At 42.7% G+C, this 20,325-nt stretch overlaps 1 protein-coding gene across 1 annotated transcript; it reads left to right on the top strand.

The window, feature by feature from the left end:
• Positions 1-11,634: 11,634 nt before the first annotated feature.
• Positions 11,635-19,165, top strand: TMEM45A (transmembrane protein 45A). The gene is made up of 5 exons (XM_009870533.1): positions 11,635-11,844; positions 13,980-14,192; positions 14,872-15,056; positions 17,216-17,361; positions 18,766-19,165. The coding sequence occupies exons 1-5, from the start codon at positions 11,655-11,657 to the stop codon at positions 18,857-18,859; spliced, it is 828 nt and encodes a 275-aa protein (XP_009868835.1). The 5' UTR covers positions 11,635-11,654; the 3' UTR covers positions 18,860-19,165.
• Positions 19,166-20,325: the final 1,160 nt, after the last annotated feature.

The raw sequence follows: 20,325 nt of genomic DNA, 5'->3' as shown, positions 1-20,325 counted from the left end.
GCAGGGAGGGCAGCGCGGCGTGAAGGCAGAGCGGGCGGCGGCGGGGGGTGCTTAATATTCCCGGGTGAAAGGACAACACCTACTCCATGTTTGCATTAACTCGGTTCGTGGAAAGCTGGAGGGGAAGGAGGGAGGCTCCAGAGGGTTTTGAAAAAAGAAATAGCTGTCGCGAAGGTTGCTGGTGTTAAAATAGCCCTTGCAGGCATCCGGAGTGTTTTACCCCCATATGCAACGCGTTTTCGCAGTGGTGGTTCTGGGTCGTTGAACAAAGCGGGGGGATTAAGTGTTAGGGATGTGAGTAAAACGTTCAGTTTAGTTTAAAGTTTCTGGCAGGACTTTTTTTTCCTTCCCTCCTTCTTGGATATTTCAAATGAAGTACATCCAAACTTGAATTTCCAGGCAAAATCAAGAGAATGTAAATGTAGCCTCTATTCTTTTTCAAAACAGACTAACCCTCAGAAAAACCCTTTCAGTCCCTGCATTTTGTTTCCATTTTTCAGCAATAAATCATATTGTGCTCTCTTAATAACACTTAATATCTGACATGGTACCAAACATTTCATTATCTTTCTGGTAAGTGGCTTTCTGAAATTTCAGAGCTTAGGAACTGAAGTACTTAAAGTATCTATGCTTCTTCATTTTTAAACTGAATATTTATGATGATTACTATGTATTTATATACCTAGGACTTGTGATTTCTCCACTGTATATACCTTTGTTTGCATCACCTTGTATTACTGTTGCTGTAGTCCTCTTTAAATTATAATGTATGTGGTTCTGTAAGTCATCGTAAGTACTTTGTAATTTGTAAAATTTGTATTCAATATCCATTTTAGATGATCCGTTCAGATGCAAATTCATCATTGACTCTGGAGTTACCTTTCCAAAGTTTGCTCAGATGTCTTTCACCATTTTTCACCGTTGCTTATGTGGACTTTTCCTGTATTTTTCTCTTTACAAATGGAGCTGGGTAAACCAAATAGATTTCTCTCAGTTGTGGGGAATGTGGGTAGAAATAACTGCTGGGGAAGAAAAGTCAAATGAACCTTGAGGAGTGGCTTGAATAATTATGCCTCTGTGTAGGCAAGCTGCTCTCTGTTTACTCTTTTCTTGCACAGTAAATGTGCCTGGAAATATCATTTTACTCAGTGCTGCAAATGGCCAGTGCAGCAGCATGAAAATGGGCCCCTTGTTTCCAGTTTGAAGACATACATGAATCAAGAGTTCTCAGTTTCAAAGCTCTTGTCAACTGGCTCCTACTCTATTTCTTAGATGTGACCAAAAACACTCATGTTCACTTGCAGTTGGAAGCAGTTGTCATTTGGATTGTCTTTTCCTAGCTATGAGCTAGGAAATTTCCTAAACACAAGGATTTATGAATAATTAAATATTGCTTTTGAAATATCTTACTTTTTAGTAGAGTGCCACTCTGCTGTGGCACTCCTGGCTTATCCTGCAGCACGAGCCGGACCTTGACTTCTGGCACTGTTTTTGTTCTAGAAGTTAAAGAGAAGACTTAAATCCCTTCGGATCAATTTATGTCTAATTCAGGGCCTGCCATAACATTTTAATGTTTTCTGAGCAAAACTCCTAAAACTCTTGTTCCACATGACCTTGAGACATTTCTAAGATATAGAGTGTAGCATCTGTAACGTCAGTTACAGCCCCTTGCTCTGACTGCTGGTCTGACTGAATCACAAACCTACTCTGTAGCATTACTCTTACTCCTTCCACTAATTCTGTTGTCTGAGGGGCAGCAGGAACTGAAGCTGCTGCTACTCTAGCCTTGCATTATGGAGGGCTCTTCAGTTTCTGCTACTGCTACATTAGCACTAGTTGGTTCCCATTTAGTGAGCATGAGGTGGTCCTGTGAAGAGGAACTATAGCTCTTTATCTGATGCATTTTGATTTTTCTAGCTGGGCTAACTCAGACAGCCATTTCTCGCAGCTATTATTGGTGTTGCAGACTGCCTTGCCAATGCTCCCATTTATTCATTAGTGTTTCTCTTAATTTTCTGATCCACGCAGCTTTCTGCTGTTAACAGTGTATTTCCCCAAGCAATGGTTCATAGAGGCAGCACATTTGGTCACCCTTGTGACAAGCAGTACATCAAGCATCCTGATCTTGACAGACAGGGCTGCAGAGAAAACTTGCAGGTACAAAGGCAAATCAGCTAAGGCAAAGCTCTAGGTTCAAATCCCACCTTCTGCTCTGTTGCATGGCTTTATGGAAATTACTGACAAGAAAACTTCTAATCTTTTTATGTATCGCAACACAATGTTGCAAGTCTCAAGCACTCGTATCATTGGTTACAGCATAAATCCGTGAGTTGTAAACATTTATTTTGAATAACTTTGCCATCTAAGCACTCTGAGGGCTCACACTACTGTGCTCCACAGACAGGCAGGATGACAGAAGGTTGTGAATCACCTAATCGAGTAACTTCACAAAGCAGAGGTTCAAGAACAAGTGGCTGGATCTCAGCAGGAGGAGACAGCAATCTCTCCAGCACAGGGTCCTACTAGAAGACAATATTCTGGACACGCACTCCTAGTTTCCAGTCTTCCCCCTAGCAGGGAGCAGGAGAACTTCAGCTCTTACAGGTGTCACCTTCTTGTTGTCCAGGTATGAACTGTTACGACCATCACATTGGCTAAATGAGACAGTTTGTACTTTTTTGATAAGAAAACCTGGTCCTTCTTATGAACACTAAGAGGGATTTATTAATGCTTTTGCATTTGTTGAGATGAGCTCCCTTCCTGGTTTTGTTAACTTGAGACTATCCCTAAGATGAAAGCTTACTAGCTTACAGCACAGCACGACGTTTCTGCTTACCATATTTTGTTAATGTTTGGTGATTTTTTAGAACAGGGTCTTCTTTGTAATATTCCAGTTTCTCATTCAAAGATCTCAGTCACTTCAGTATCTGGTACTGTATGTAACGAAGAGAAATCTAAATGCCTTTTCTGCACATTCACTTGTAGCCACAGTAAGGGAGCAACCCTTGCAACCAAAGAATTATAAATCTTATTGAGGTCAGCAAGCCCTGTCTTCCAAACCTGAAGATCTCGCCTACTCCAAGAACAGAATTCCTCACTTTCCTCCTTCAGATCAGGCTTCCTTGCAGGCAGAAAACAGCATTTTAGGCCACTTAAACATTGAGCTTTCTCAGTAAACACCCTTTTTTTGAGTTTTGTCTTCTTGTCTTCAAGAATTATTTGGAAACATAAATATTAAAGAGGTGCAGCCCAAACCCTAGGTTTCCTGAAGCAGAGTGTCAGGCAGAAAATCTCATAAAAATAATTTAATAGAATGGTATAGCAACAGGATCATCTTGAGCTGAGTGCCTCCAGGGAGAGACCCTGAACAAAGAAGTCTCTGGGCAATTGTAGTCTAAGTTTCCTTCCCCTCCTGCAATGGTTCAGCACAATAGTAATATTTGGGTCTGGGGTCTTCTTGTTCCTCATCCTTTCTCTGACTCCAGGCTGGTTGTTCCTCTTCTTATCTCAAGGATGCAGCTTTTGCTGACGAATATGGGCACCTTATTTTTCACAGGATACAGCAGCTTTGGGGCCCCCCTTCATGTAACTGAGCATAGGGTCAGTTTAAGTTCACCACTTGTGGCCTAAGGCTTCAGCAAATCTCCCTACTCATGTTAAGTAAGCAAAGCTAAGCAAACAGCATGCTAAATCACACATTATAACTCTAAGTGTTTCATGCTACTTAAAACTTACTTAAGTTAGGCAACTAGTATCTCTTAACAATAAATAACAATTGCAACAGTTTCTAACAGTCTGTAAAAAGCTGTGTCAAATGCATGATTTGTCATGGCCCAGGTGGTCGTTAACATTTATTATAAATATTTGTCATAGTCCAGTGATCCTGTCACTGGATGTGACAGTCCAGTGATGCTGTCTTACTAGATCCTTCCACCAAAGCCCTGACTGTATTGTGAAGTTGTTGTATGGGGAAGTACATAAAAGTGATTCTAACAGAACTTAAAATCATATTTTATTTCATTTCCTCTCAAGAACTGGGCTTCGAGCAATAAATCATCAGCTGATATAACAAACTTTTGCTTTCTTAACATTCTGCTGGTGGAAATCAGGGAGCAGAGAACATGCAGGTGATCACACCTGCTAGGAGTGGCCAGGGATAACTGGCCACTCCTATAAAAACTGTGCTTCGTAGGGTAATTAGGAAGCAGTTTTCTTACTGGGGGTTGCTCTGCTTGGCCATGGACCTTCAGGAATACCCAGGGTCTTGCAGAGGGCATTCACTGCAGTGACTCCAACTGTTTTAAAGGTGGTGAAAGGAATTGACTTTAAAGAGAGAGCACATAGGAATTTCAATAGCTGGCACAATTCAGGTTAAAATTAGGAAGCAATAAGAGCTCTAGCTGAGCCCAGCACTGAGTGGGCTGTAATGGGGAGCCAGTCTCAGATGCCAGTGAGAAGCTCCCACAGCACAGCAATGGGATGTCACAGCATGTCCTTCCACCACACCGTCTGTCCTGCAGGGCTCAGCCACTGCCACACACCATGAAAAACCCATTCAAGTCTGCTGGGTTGGGAGGACCTGTGCATCAGCAGCATCTCAATTTGAGAGCAGCCTGCTGTGACCCTCTGTGGGGAAGGGAACTGCTGCTCTGCAGAGGGGACAGCTGGAAGGTCACCCCACAGGAGGCAGCAGCCACTACAGGGCTCCTGCAGGCAGGGAAGTGGCTGTGGTGGCTGAAGCCAAAAATATTCCTGTAGGAGACAGCACTCTTGTACCTGCAATAATTTACTCACATACCTGTGCTATTTCACTCTTTATTTCAGGAAGTGCTAGGAAGTACTGGATTTTGTAGACAACAAAAAACCTGGGAATCTTTCATAGGGAAAACTGACTCTTATGTATCCCATGCAATTGCAAGGTCTAAATTTTTGTGTATGTTTTTTGAACTTGTGGTGATCTGAATAAAAGGCTCCAAATTGGAAGTCCTGAAGACCAGAAATTTCATATCCACAGACTAGCAGCTGCTTTGATATCAAGAGCCAATGGTAAGATTATTATGGAGTGTTTGTTGTCCCTAGATAACCCTTGCAGATAGCCTGCTTGGCTATGGGAGCAGAAACAGAGTCAGCAGAGGCACAGAGAAAGGGGAAGGAAAGCCAGAAAACTGAGGGTCATGAGAGATAGAAAAACACAGTGAAGAGCACTCAGAGATCTGAGAAGAACAAATATCTGGGAAGGAGGAGTTGTTGACAGATGCAAGGCACTGAAAAAAACAAGAGCAATTCAGGTTGTGGGCACAAACTCAGCATGTGATCCTGCACTGGCAGGGGGGTTGGACTAGCTGATCTTTCGAGGTCCCTTCCAACCCCTAGCATTCTGTGCTTCTGTCATCATGGCAGATTGTGTCTTGGAGTCCCTCCTTTCTAAGGCCAGCACACAGATTTCTGATCATTGCCTCTTTGGGATTTCTGGTTTTCATCCCTGTCTTGCAGGCCTGAAAATTCTTATGAAGGGTTAAATTTTTTTCTTAGAGGCTTCAGACATGACTATTCATGACATTTCTTTCTTTTGACCTGAAAATCTTTATCTTCCACACTCTTTAGCCAAAAATATCAAGGCTGTACCATCATTTTTTAGCATTTCAAGATGCCCTGAGTCCTGCTTTCATTAGCATTTCACAGTACTTCATTCCAGTGTAACTCTGAAGGAGCTATAGGTGCCAGCTGAGTATTTCCTTACACTGGAGGAGTGATCTCATCTGGAAACATGGGGCTGGAGTTGCTGAAACACTTCTAGCCATGACATGAAATCAGTACTGCATTTAGTGAATAAAGTAATTACAGCAGACATTGTTTTTCAGGTCAGCGTGGCTCTCCATGTACAGTTTAATGGCTGCAGGATAAAAGGCAGCCATGTCAATACATCTTTAACTGCAGGTAGGAAACCTTGGTGCTGAAGTAAAGTTGTCTATGATTTTCTTTGTCTTAGATGCATCCAATTTTGCTGGATTCCAGTTCTTGATAAAAGGTGTGTGATCACAGCTTGTGCACTGATTAGAAAGTGTCTACAAATGCATTATTTTCTTATTTTATCAGGGTGCATTATTCTCACTGACATCATGATTGATTCCTGTTATGGATAAATAAACATTTTGTATCATATATTATAAACTCCACATAATTGTTTCCTAATCTATAGATTACGGCAGGAAAATAACACTTCAGTTTTACTGTTGCAGTGAATTTGAATCTTTCGGTTTAACTTTTGTTGTCATATGGTTCAGTAGCAGAAGCGAATGCATTGCAGCAAAGCGAGTTTGAGGCCTCTTAACTTGTGTCATTTCTGGAGTTTCTGGTTGACTGTCCTGTTTAAGGTCCCCCAGAGCTTGATAAACACAGGAAATTGCAAAGCATGCTGCTGTGGTAGGAGAATGTGCAGGGAAGGGAAGCTGTCTGCTACAGGGCTAGCCCTTGTTCAGCTACTGCTTGTGTCCCAGTTCAGCCCAGGTTATGCTGCCTCAGCCTCTCCTGTTTTTTAAAGAGAGAAAAAGGGATTGAGAAGCCATCTGAGTAACCAGGTAGTATAGCTAGTTTCTCAACACCACTTGCAAGTCTTGCCTTAGTTCCCACTTGGGTATCCTCAAGAGATCAGAAATCAATCCAATTTTACAAAACATCCCTCCTGAGAAATCGAGATGTTTAAATCAATTACATAAGTCTGTTTCTTACCTGCCTTTCCTTCTTCTGTCAGGATGAGTAAGGCTAAAAAGGCAGCTTTTAACATCCACAAAAATGCACATCTTTCCTTGAACCCTCATTTGGAAACTGCATTTGCTCGTGCCTTCCATTCCCACCCCAACCCCTGGGTGGTAGTGCTGGGGTGGGCTCCTTGGGTGTGGCTGGTTGAGGTAATGAAGGCCCATGGGTACCTTCAAACCTTGATAGCAGCCTCCCATTCTGGCATGTTCCACACCCTCCCGAGAGCAGGTTTTTGAGGAGTACTTGCTATGGAAAGCTCAGATCTGTGCTCAACGATGCATCTTGTCTGCTGGTTCCCAGGCAAGCTCATCAGGGTGGCAGCCCTACCAGTCGGTAGGGGAGGGAGCTTCTCCTAGAGAGAGCCCAACATTTTCATTGCCACAGTCCAAAATTTGCTTTACTGGTGCCCTGGTTGCTGTGACCTCATGGCTGCTGGCTGTGGAAGGCTCCTGGGCAGTGAGGCTTCATGACAGAGACACAAAAAGCTGAGTGAGCCTGCAAGGATCCTGAGGGCACACACAGCAGGTAGCAGGGGCAATCTGAGCAACAATGGTCAGGGTCTCTGCGTACCCTTGCTGGAAAGCCAAACCCTGTTGTCCACGGTAAGGGCTATGGCTAGGTGATGCTGGCTGTCTGCCTGCCTCCTATAGGCACCAGCACCAATGGCTTTGCCTAGTGGGGTTAGGAGCAGAATTTGGACAGGGTCGAGTTTATGCAAGCAGGTCACCAGCAGCAGGAAGGTGTGAAGGACCTGGTGTGACTGTGTGGCTATGGGAGCAGCGGAGGGACTGTGGGCAGACTCCACACGGCCAAGCCCAGACCTCATGGCACCCAGCTGTGGGGCAGCCTCAGGATTTTCTCTGCTTGCATCTCTGGCAGATGATGCACTCTAGGAAAGGTGCTGGGCAGCAAGGAAGGTTTGCTGCCAAGAATGTGGTGGTGGGTCTGCCAGCACCTCTGGCCCTGAAATCACTGAGGATAAAAGAGGGTCTGAATTTTGCATATCTTGCACTACCAGTCCTCCAGTAATTTGTTTGCTAGCTTATGGAATGAGGCTCTGTAAAAAATAAACCCTCAAATTTATTATGTATTGCCATAACATGCTGATGCCATCTTTATCCAATAAATAGCACTTGACATACCAAGACTGGCTGGCTCCCAAACCACGTAGAAAAGCTGGAGGAGCTCTTTTGTCCTGGGCTGCACAGGGGGCTGCCAAAGCATAGCGTGGAAAGGCAGCAGCCTGACATCCTGGCTTCCTCTCCTTTCATCTCTCATTGCACGCCTGCCTCACATCTTCTAGATCCAACCCCTTACACCACAGCGATCTTCCTGCAGGAGAGGTTTGACTTATCCTCACTGTTTCCTCAGTGTCATACTAATCACCTAAACTATGGGATATCAGCTGGTTTAGGTTTACTCATAGGCAAAACTCAGTGGGTGGTGATAGTTGTCCTCTGACCTCACTAAAACAAAATCTCAGGCCTGATAAGAGAATATTAATGCCTTGGGAAGTTTAATCAGTTTAAGGTAAGCTCTCTCATAGAATCATAGAATCATAGTATAGCATAGGCTGGAAGGGACCTTAGAGATCATCTAGTCTGTCATGATGTTTTCAAGTTTATTAGGGATTTAATATATGATTAATTTAATTCCTTTCTGAAGCCGACTGTTGAGATTCAGTGTTCCAATGGTTTGCCACAACAGCTGGTTGGCAGATCCAATACGTCCCTTTCTAGAGAAATCCTACAAATAATACCCAACATTTCTGGATTAATTAAAACAGAAGTTTGCACTCTCTAAAGCTAATAATACGTCACTGTGTTGCTTATAGCAAAAAACCAAATTTTCTGGTTCTGTTCTGTTTATATTGGATATTCAACAGTAGCTGCTGTATCAGTCTTTTTCCTTTTCTTCTCTTCCCTTGTTTTGAAGGGCAAAAAAAAGTTTTAAACAGAGTATTTTGATGGACCACCCAGATTCAGGGCAGAAAAATCTTGTATTGTCTAGAGTTCTAGATAACCCATGTGTGAATTTACAGATTGAGAATTACTTTTGAAGTTTTGTATACTATGCACTGCAAATGACATTAACACATTGTTTTTCATTTGCTTCTTACTGCAACTGTACTCTCCTAGAGGGAGGCTTTTATAGGCTCTATTTACTTTTTAATCCAGTACCTCGCTTTGATGTGGGATACAGGCTAAATCTTTCCATTTGCAGTACTATATGCCTGTGTTGAATAATAAAAAAATCTCATGAATAAAGTCTAATTGATAGTGTTCGGTGAGATCAGACATGGTGGGGAAAGGCCACTCCCCTCTCTTCCTCTCTTCCTTTTGTTCAAAGAAGGAAAATACCCAACGTATCTGAAAAGATACGTTGTGGGCTGGCAAGTTTTAGAAGAACAGGAAATTAAAGCTTTCAAAACAAAAGTAATATTTCAAAAGTTTAAAGCAAAGTCTAAAACGTCAGCGCCTGTTAGTACTGCCCTTTTTTGAGGCAAACAATGGCACAGTGATTACCGGCAGTGATGCACAAGCTGGTCAGACTCTTTGAACTAAAGATAGCCTGAAATGAGGTATCTCTTTTGTGAGACCTCTAACTTGTGGGGCTGAGGCCCCCAACTGCATCACCGAGAGACCGAATGCGCTGTCGGCTGCTTGAGTGTGAGCAGTACTATCTCCACCTACACATAAAACACACAGGCATCAACCTAGCGGGACTTTAAAGGTGATGCGGGAGGCAGAGGAGGCAGAGGAAGGCTGTCCTGACTCCTAGACCCTCGGCTGCCACCTCCTTCTCCTGCCCTGCTGAGCACACCTGGGCCAGGATGGACGATGCTCAACTGATCGGCACCGAGTCAGCTGATTCGGCACCGCTAACATGTACTCAGGCCCAGGGAGGTTTAGAGGTTATTTCAGCATTTTGTGAGAGGAGATGGACGTGGTCATCACTGCCCTGGTGGCTGGGGTTCCTGGGCTGAGAGACGCTGGACGGGTCTACCACCACTCACTCCTCACGGCTTTTTTGCTTTGATCTGAGCCCCCCACAACAGCTCTGGGCATGGCACCGTTGCTTTTCTTCTTGGTGGAGATGGGCAGGAGCCCTTCCCGACACAGCAGAAATCCCAAATGGAGTCCTTTACATGTTGTAAGAATATGTAAACACGCTTCTCACCCCCGCTCTGGCTGCCCCATGGCTGACAGGCGCTGCCTTCCCCAGGCTTGGGGCAGCCATCTCCGCAAGTTTTCCTCCCAGACTTTGATATGCAGATACCAGCACTGGCAATACCCACGAGAACACATCCAGAAATGGGTTTGCTTGGGCAACCAGTGCCACATTTCCCTTTTCTTGTACTTTGGTAACACTTCGCCAGAAATCAGCTAATGGGAATTTTGTCCAGGGCAAGTTTTTAAAGCTCACCCTTTCCCTTCTGTAGCATTTCCAGTGGAAGAAATCAGCTCTGGAAGAGGGGAGGACAGGCAGTGAGGGCAGGACCCTCTTCAGCTTCCCTGTTTAAATCCCAGGCTGCCTTGTGCTACACATGGTTTTTTTCTTCTCCTTTGTGGCTACATAGGTCACCTCTTCTCATGCAGTTGGGTAATAGTTGTATGGCAGCTTTAGAACCTGTGCATGTGGAAAAAATTCTCTTCTTAAAAAAAATTAATGCTTTCAGTGGAGTTTAGCCTCCAGAAATAGGAGAGGCCTCACACTACGTGACTAGACATCATTACGTGAACCATCTGCAAGTACTCCATAGCCCACAAGCCGCAGTTCAAAACTTCTTATGCAGAGCTGACCATAGCGAATACTTACTGGAAAGAAAAATATACCAGAGTCTCCATGTTCTATTCATGAACAGATGGCTCCAGCGTAGTGTGGTGATTGGATTTTTGTTTGCAACAATAATAACAGAAAGCATAGATTGCAAATGCTTCTGAAGTGGTTATTCTTGATTGTTGCCTGTGCAAAGGTTTAGTATGCCCTTAGGTCACAATGCACAACAACTCAGTTTATGATAACTACTCTAAGTGATCCTGCTCTGGCAGGGGAGCTGGACTAGATAATCTTTCAGGGTCCCTTCCAACCCCAAACATTCTGTGATTCTGTGTGATAACTGAAAGAAAATGGCAAATTAATTAGAGCTGTCATTTTAATGAAGAAACTATTGGAGCTAAGTTAACCCTCCTAAAAGTTGGGATGACAAGCAGACGTTTTAATTAATGGCACTGCGTTTAAATGTCTGTGTGGCATGGACCAGCACTTATCACTCAATGCACTCGATGTCCTTCATAGTATGTATCTAGTTGTGGGTGCAGCTATCAAATACTGAAAATTACTTAATGTTTGTAAATCATAATGAGACATCCAGGTTGAAATACAAAATACAATTATATATATTATTTTATTACCCATCAGATCCGTATACTTTTTTTTTCCTTCAGTTAGGCATTGCCCTGTTTCGTGGGCATTTTTTGTGGAGTAAAGAAACATAAAACCCTCTCTAGAGGTGAAAGAAACAAATAGTGAGTATTTATTTTCTGTCTTTTGCTAGTACAACTTCAACAGCATGACACAGTGTGCTGTCACGGCTTTTTTTTCCTCTTAATTTGCCAATTGCCAGCTCTGCATTTCAGGTCAGCTGCTTTGCAGTTGGGTCTCTTACTCTTCTGCAAAGCTATAAACCTGGGGAGACTGGCTGGGCATTTTGAACAGCCAGGGAAGAAAAGTACCCAGATTTATTTTTAAATAAAGCATGAGTACTGAATTCAGTGATATCCTTTTGATCTGTGCAAGGAGATACATTAAAATTATAACCCACAGAGTTCTCCTACTATTCTCATAATCGATCTGCATTTGTTTCCCTTCCAGGTAAAGCCTAGCAGAAAAACATGGGCAATTTCAAAGGGCATGCCCTCCCTGGAAGCTTTTTCCTTCTTTTTGGCTTCTGGTGGTCAGTGAAGTATCCACTGAAGTATGCCTGTCGAAAAAACAAGAATGCTTGCTACTTTGGTTCCAGGGCAGGATTTCAACGCCTGGAGTTTGTTGAGGGGATCATCAAAGCTGTCTTTGCCTTGATTGGTAAGCAATGGGGATTTGGGGCTGGCAACAAAAAGACTGTGCCTTTTAACACTTTTTAATTTATTTTGTTCTTTGATAAAACATACCTCATTGTGTTTTGGTATTTTGTCCTTTAGACACTATGTATTAAGAACTAGTGAGAACACTGCTAATAATTGCATAGGACTGTAACAGGGATTCCATCCATAGCGCTCTTCTGGAGCTTCTTTAGGGTGTCCTGACTACTTTACAGCTGGTGTGATAGGAGCATCTGAATGTTCATACGGTGCTCTGGGGAAGGAGTTAAGATATTTAGACAAGGGACTCTCACATGCACGCTGGGAGCATCAGGCTACACAGCACTGCTGTTCTGTTTTGGATTCAGACATCCCAGATGTTGGCAGTCTCCAATAGGTTATTGACAAAATATGTAAGTGCAGATGCTTCTTCATTAACGTCATTCAAAAGTGAAAATTTTCACAAAGACTGAAACCTAGATCTTATTGCTGCAGGACCGTTACAACAGGATGGGGAGTAGGGGAGGTGCTCTTTCTGCTTCTGTTATGGACTGGCCTGAGTACAAACCCACGGGGATGGTTTTGTGAGCTGTGTAGCTGACTGGAAGTGCTGAGTTCTTGTTTACATTCCAGCAGGCTGCATGTTAGCAATTTACCTTTATAGAGTAAGTAAGTTACCTAAACAACAAGGGACCTGGGGAGCACATGTGGCTCTCCAGTTGAAAAGCATCTTAATTTTTTATATTTTTAGATTTTACCTACTTTTCTTCAGATGTTAAGAGTTGCCCGGTTTGTAATCAAGGTGCAAGCTGAGCCAAAATCTTGTTCTTGGTTTTTGTTCCCTTCTGAGATTTGTACTGGTCAAGAGACACCAGCACTGATGTGATGTTGTGTGTACAGTATATGCTTAAGAATGTTCATTTTGAGGTGTGAGTGGGGGGATGTCTTTCCCAGAAATCTTCCAATCAGTGTCTAGAGGGCAGCTAAAACACTCATCTAGTGTTTTTATTGTCCCCCTGAGACAAAAAGCCATTATTTTAACATATGGTAATTTTGAGTCAAAAATATGGACAAGAAAACCTGGCAATGACAAAGAATAGAAGCAGCCAAAGGAGTAAAACCGGCTGTTTCTGCTAGGAAAACTTGAAATAAAGGTGGAAAACCACTGCATTTGCTCTGCAGCATATCTACGTATACAGCAGGATGTTGGCCCACACTTCGTAAACAATATAATTAACATTAGCATTTTAAAAGCATAACATATTTTACCTCTCTTTCCAAACTTAATTGATCAAATAAAGTATCTCAAAGCAGCTTTCCCGCTGCTGGAGTAGTGCAGCTAGTTAGCAAGACATGGAGGGGCCAAGGTAAGGGAGGCAGTGGAACAGCAGTTCAAGTAGTAACTCGGTATATATTCTCGTGGGACCTTTAATAACTCTGCACGGTGGAGGGATTTTTTTATGGCTTTATAGGAGAAATTCCTTTTGAATTAAGAGTCTGAACTCTGCCATCCTGCACATTGCAGGAAACTGAAACGGTAAATCTTTCTTTTGGGAGCTTTAACATGTCTTATACTCATGTTTGAACTGCTGGGAAAGACAGCTGAAAAATTCAGCCAGAGGACTACTACAATAACAATTGTTTAAAAAAAAAAAAGCAGGAGAGAATAGCTGTCTCCATTTTCACTGCTGGAAACTGCAAGATGCAAACAGTCCCACTAGGAGTGGAGCTGAAGCCTGACTTCCTCTAGCCTTATCCTCTCCAGATTATGTGATGCTTAATATATGCTTGCGCTCAATCCACAGTCTTTCTCTCAGGAAAGCAACTCATTTTATCTGTCCTCCCACTGCCTATTTTCTTGAAAATTTGTGTAAAATTAACATCTTTGAGGCCTCTGTGCATTTGCACTTGAATTTCAACATCATGTTACAAACTTTTTTGGGAATGGCAGAACTGAGCGGAAGGAAGCAAAGCACAGCATCACCCAGAGCAATCCTCAGGCAGCCTGACTAAACCCCAAATTGACGGGTATTGTGCTTGCCTGTCGGGGATATATTGTTGCCTCTGTTGCTTATATAAAAGCTTATGATCAGCCTATACCTTAAGCACCAGGACAAATATTTCTTGTTTCACATACAGGAATGGTGGCCGAGCAGTTTGTTCCTGATGGACCTCATCTGAAGTTGTATAATTACGAGGAAAAGCACTGGGATCACTTGATGAACTGGCAGCACGCCACCATGTACCTCTTCTATGGCATTTCAGGGTTGGTTGACATCGTGGCTCATGGGACCAACACATTGCCAGTGGCCATGGACAGGATGATGCTTTCCTTAGCAGTGTTTATCGAAGGTCAGTTTACCTCTGTGAAAGTTGCAGAGGGGTATCAGTCTTTGGTCTGGGAATCACGAATTAGCCTTGGAGAGCAGGACCTGGGTGTTGAACTCCCTGAAATGCTTAAAAAAGGTCAGTCTTGGCCTTCTTCACTGCAGCCCAGAACATGATCACACATTGTAGATGTGTGATTTGTGCTGTCCTAACTGGTTCAGACAGCAGCAGAAATGTTATGAAGATAGGAGCACAAGCACAATGCTCTGTAGCCTGAGTATGTGCTTCTCTGTATGTACTGACACGATACGCAACTTGTAGCTAAAGCCAGTGTAAGCACATTCCTGCACAGCAATTGCATGTTGGAATTGCACTGGAGATACACTCAAGTTATGTTTTCTGTATGCACAGTGTATCCTATCGCATCCCTCTTGTTACACTGCAGACATATGAATGAGACTTGTTAACATGTTTTAAAGTAAAGGTGGCAGAGCTGAAGCTTCCCATGGGATTTCTTGGTCTGAGCTCAAGAGTGGGAGAACACAGTATGTAGGCATCAGCCTTAAAAAATTTCTCTCAGTTCAACCGAGAAGGTGATATTGGCATGAAGAGAAATGCTAAAGGTTTGCTGTTTTCTAAAAGCAGATGTGGGGAGATTACAAGGGAAGAAAACATCTTAAACTGATCACTTAATTTGTTCCAGGTTTTCTCTTTTGCTACCATCTTCATGGGAGAGCCATGCTGGATGTTCATGTTCATCAGTTATTGCTATTTGCTATATTTGGAGCTGCTGTTTGCATATTTCTGGAAGTCTTCTTCCGTGGCAGTATTGTGCTAGAGATGCTCCGTACAAGCCTCTGTATATTACAAGGCAGCTGGTTCTGGCAGGTAGGCCACTGTTCTACCTTACGAATTTCTTCCTACATTTACACCTTTGCAGTTATTTCACAGGTGATAAAATATGCCTTCCAAACACAAATCTCACAGGACTCATAGAAAACAATGCACACTTAATGTCCATTTAAAGAGATGAAAGTATTTATTGTAGCTGTTTTACAGACAAAGAAGCCATTTTACTTCTACTTTCTTTCCTTCGAATCAATCAAAAAGCTAAGGTGGTTTTCCTGAGCTCTCCCCTGCGACTGAACAATCCCTCTGGTCTCTGTAACATCCTGTTCAAAATTTGCCAGCCAAATGGCCGTGGTTTTACAGCCCGGCAATACGTGCTGTTCTTTACAAGAACAGTCCCTGCTGTCAGCTGCCAGAGCAGTGAGTAAATGCCCAGCGGCGTGTGTGGCACAGGTGAGGCAAAGCACCCATTGACGTTTCACAAAGAGGAATGAAGTTGCAAATTTTCTTTCGTGTCAGCTGCCTTTTTCTGCTTTTTAAAAAGCATTTCAGCAGTGGCATCCTAGATTTAAAATTCGTATTAAGAGAGTGGCAGACAGAGAGCCTCTTGCTTTTCCAGTGTTTGGGAAATTGAGCTGAACTAACAGCCTAAACTCCTGTATTTCAGGGATGTGGCTCCCAAATGAAGTCTTTCAAATGTAGCTGCCATTTGTTCACTTACCTATGATTCTATCCCGTTAATAGATATTTGACAATGACCCTTTCTCCACTGTCAAATGAAAGAGAATTGCTGCTGTCTTGTAACAAAGAAATATGAGCACTAGTGCCGATGTGTATTTCATTTTATAGTGGAGAATTGAGGTCATTCCAGTGATTTTTCTTTCCAGCATGTCTAGACTGGCTTTCCTTTTTTATATGCTGGCCAGACACGATTAATAAAAAGGTTTGCTATTCCTTAGGAGAACTGGACACTCAGCACCAAACCAAATGTATAAATACTTGCTCTGGCAAGAAGACAGACCTCTGAAACAGCAGTATCTTTCTATAAGTGAACTCAAGAATCTGGTGTTGCAGCACTTCGTGTTTTGTTTTCTCGTTTGTAAACTTTTCTTGGGTGATTTAATAAGCTTTACATAACAGGAATTAGATGCAGCCACTTATTCTTTGTTGTCTGCCTAGTCTAATTTTAGAACAATTTATTTCTTTAGCTCTGGAGACAATGTGGTTTTTGTTTCAAAGTAAAAAATTGAAAAAAACTAGAAATACAAGAGATTTAAGTGTAGCTTTTTTCACATCCACATCAGACTTCAACTCTATGTGTGACTGAATACCACATACTGGCCGCAGCATGACAGATTTGTACAAGGTAAAGGGACTTTCTTTCTGCATCATCAACACCCTCATTCATTGAATTCTCTGCAAGAAAATGCAAGATTCACTTCTCCCCCCCTCCTCTCTCTCTTCTCTTCCCAGCTCCTAAATTCTCAGCTAAACTGCTGATCTGTGACTTTGAGGAGTTTTAGGCAGTGTAGAGGACCAGTGCTTGTCATGCATGCCCCTGTGTAGCCACGGGATTGCTAGTTTCCCAGTTTACGCATTAATCTGAATTTGATCTTTCCCAGCTCTGAATAAGCAAATCAGCTAGGTATTTCACAAAAACTTATAGCCTTGAGTGAGAAAGCTCCATTTTTAGGGAATTTCAAAACCCGACCTTTTCCCCAGATGACCCTGAAGAAATAGACTTAACAGCTTGCCTTTATTTATTAAATTATGATTTGTCTTCCGAACCATGTAACACATTCCCAAACACTGTTAGGAAGAAGTGAGTCAGTGCAAGTTTGCTGGTTGGTGATGTGCTTGAGGTTTAGAGTATACGTGGCTGATCAGCAGCCCCTTTCCTTACCGTATGCAATTGTGGTTGCTGTAGGGCTTGTTGGACTGGGTCCTTAATTCGCTGAGCAATAGCAGGGAGTCTCTGGGGCTGTCTCTGCAACTTCAAAGGCATTTCTGCACTAAACTGTGTAAAATGATCCATTGCATTAGAGTGCAACTGCATGACTGCTTTTAATAATAATCACAGGAATAATCAGCACTATAAGAAAATGAAATATCTGCCTTGTGATGAGTAGCATGATACATGCTATGGCATAGGATATATGTCAAATGGTGCTTGCTAAATACCTTTTATTTCGTTACAGATTGGCTTTGTTCTTTATCCTCCAAATGGAAGCCCAGAGTGGAATGAGACAGATCATACTAATATGATGTTCCTGACCATGTGCTATTGCTGGCATTATGCCTTTGCTTTACTTATACTTGCAGCGAATTACACAATTGTCAGCTGGTAAGTTACTCGAAACACTGAGACTTTAGAGACCTCCTTATTTATTCTAGCAGGAGCTTTATTTTAGAAAAGTTTCACTGACAGATCAAAAGGATCCCACAAAGTAATTAGTTGTCTTGCAAAGTAAAATAAAAATAGATATTGTTAATCAATGAGGACAACATGACTCATTGCTTCAAGAAGAGAGGGGAAAACCATTCATAAAATATAGCTCTGACAGCATAATGCTTCTCATATAAAAGGAGCTTTTCTAATAGTCTTCCACATTTATAAGTAAATAAAAAGTTACAAGGAGGAGAGAACTTTTTTTTTTTCCTACAACATCTTCTCTCCCAGTGCTCATCTCTACTAACTCCAAGTGGCTTAGTCAGCAGACTTCATGACTTAACTTTGAAGACTATTGGACAGATTTCATCAGTAGCAATTGCCTGTGAATAGACCCGTTTTCTTTTTCACTAACCAGTTTCATTGCCTAATTTCCTAAGTCAGCACTTTTCCTTGCCACTCAGTACTAATTCTGAGAAAATTCCAACTGTGGAATCTTAACTTGGTTGAAAAATGAGTCTGATTCTGCCATGTGTGATCACTGCCTGCCTGCAAGACCTTACCAAACCTTTGCCTGCACTGTCCTAAATACACTTCTCACCTCTTGCTTTACCTCTACCATTCTGATAGCCCTATTTAATCACACTTTGGCCACATGCAATTCTTGTGGCCTTGCTTCGCACTGAGGAGCTGACATGTCTTTTTAGTTCTCAGTCCAAAAGTCACCGATACTCAAGGCCATGTGACTGGTTTGCTGTGTAAAGGGTGGCAGCTACAGAGAAGGCGACAGCAATCTTACATCCTTTTTGATGCTGCAGCATCAGACGAGGCTCTCAAGTTGGTCACAGCATGCTGCACAGAGTGCCCCTGCTCAGGGAGGCTGGCCAGGCTCACTCTTCTTCACAGCTTTATAGCAGCCTTCCAGCTGAACACAGCTATTGGTCTTGTACCTGTGCAGCACTGAACTGTCCAGATGTTACCCTGAGATTTGCTTAAGGTGTATACTCTTAGATGTGTCCGTAGGATCAAGCTCTTACAAGTGCTATGTACAGGTCATATTGTTAAAGGTGGCATGTGACTCTGTGTACTAGTATCACGGTACCTGCTCACATTGTATAGTGTTCACTCATGTAAAACACAATTAAGGCCTGGGGTTAAATTCTGCCCAGATTCTGCTTGAAATCACTGTTTCCTCTTTATGATGTCTTCCACAGCAGCCCCCATCAAGTCTTCATAAATCGATCAACCCAATTCCCCGAGGAGACGTGAGAGTTCAACAGTTTTTTACTATGTAAAAATGACCAGAAGAGCCTTTGAGTTACTATTGACAACTCTTTATTTTTGTGTTGTTTTTTCCAGGGCAGTTCGTTTGAAGGCTAAGCAGTCCCAGAACTTGGAAATGGGATTACTGAAAACATCTGAACGAGATCAGGAATCAGAAGATGAAATTTAGTATGAATGTGGCTTGACTAGTTTATCCGCTCTACCATTAGGCTAACTGATACCTCATTTCTAGATTTGCTTGCCATCTTATTAATTCATTACTACAACTTTTTATGCAAACGTCATTCCCCAAGTACTGTCTACATCTACACAGTTCCATCTTCATCTGCAGAGGGTAAGCTTGGTATCGATTTGCAGTGGTTGCACTAGTACCTCACTTACCACACGTTTTAGAGAAAACCAGACAGACTTGGACTGGATGAGGTGGCATAATGAAGTCTGTATGTCTGCCCAATTAAAAGCTAAGCAAAATGTTTTCCAGCTGCTGCTGAATGGGTCTGTTAAGTTCCCATAATTAAGGTATCCAAAGAAGTGTGTGTGTTGCCCTGCAAGTAACCCTACATAAATAACTTTGCAGACCTGGAAAACAGTAGAACAAGGTAAAAAGACCAGAGTCTTGCAGTTGTCTTGTATAACACCTTCACGTCTCTGCTTGTGGCTTTATGTTAAATGGAAGGAACTGCAAAGACTGCAAAGCGTTCAGCCTTTCATTGAAGAAGGTGTGATGTGTTCACTCCCACAGAGACACTACAAACCTTGGTGGGAGGACCAAAGAGGTGTATGATGATGAGAAACCACTGCAGCTATTCATTCCGCCACCTAGATAGCCCCACCTCTTTGCTATCATTTGGCTTTGAAAGTCAGTGAAGTGACTCTGCTTTCTGCCACTGCCTGGAGCAAGTTCTCTACCAGAAAAGCTGAGGGGTGTCCAGAGGGGCAAAGCCAGTTTCTTTCCCGAAGTTATTTCCTTTCCTTTGGTGGAATTTGGTGGATTTCTGCAGGATTCATAGCAGACACGTGACTGAACCTGGCACCTGGGAGTCAGGAGCAGGTAATGCTGATCTGTAGGCAGGATGAGATGGATTTACATCCTTTTCCATGTGTGGCGCCCATAAGTGGAGCACGGTGAGCTGTGGCAGGGCAGGTTTTGCCTTCATGGTATCTCTATGGCCAGCTACGCACAGCAGAGAGCAATTTTTTTTTTTTTAAATGTTGCTTTTAATTGTATTTATTTTCTCTACCAAAACTGAAGTCTTGATCTGGTGAAAAGCAGGGTGCTCTCCCCAGTACTCCATGTCTCTTGGAATGAGCTCCAACCTCCGCAAAAGGGAAATAACAGACACGTGGCAAAAAGGCATCAGAAAATGATGTTGTATATAAGGACGTTGCTCCTAAAGGGCAGACTTCCAAAGCATTGCTCTGGCTCTAAATATATCTTTCAAAAGACTGCCACGGGCAGCTTGTGGCACAGCAGCACCTATGCTCTGCTTTCCCAAGGACTGAGCGTGGGATGCATGCGGGGAGCCATGGGGTGATCAGTGGTAAGGTGCTCATCTGATTTTCTAATTATTTTCAGAAGCAGGCTAGTTCAGGATGACAAATGCTGTTCAAATAGTGCCAGTTCATCAGGTTTTG

The sequence above is a fragment of the Apaloderma vittatum genome, unplaced genomic scaffold (assembly GCF_000703405.1).
Source record: "Apaloderma vittatum isolate BGI_N311 unplaced genomic scaffold, ASM70340v1 scaffold24155, whole genome shotgun sequence".
Taxonomy (NCBI): domain Eukaryota; kingdom Metazoa; phylum Chordata; class Aves; order Trogoniformes; family Trogonidae; genus Apaloderma; species Apaloderma vittatum.
The sequence above is the reverse complement of the archived record's forward strand: the minus strand, read 5'-3'. Positions and strand labels throughout refer to the sequence as shown.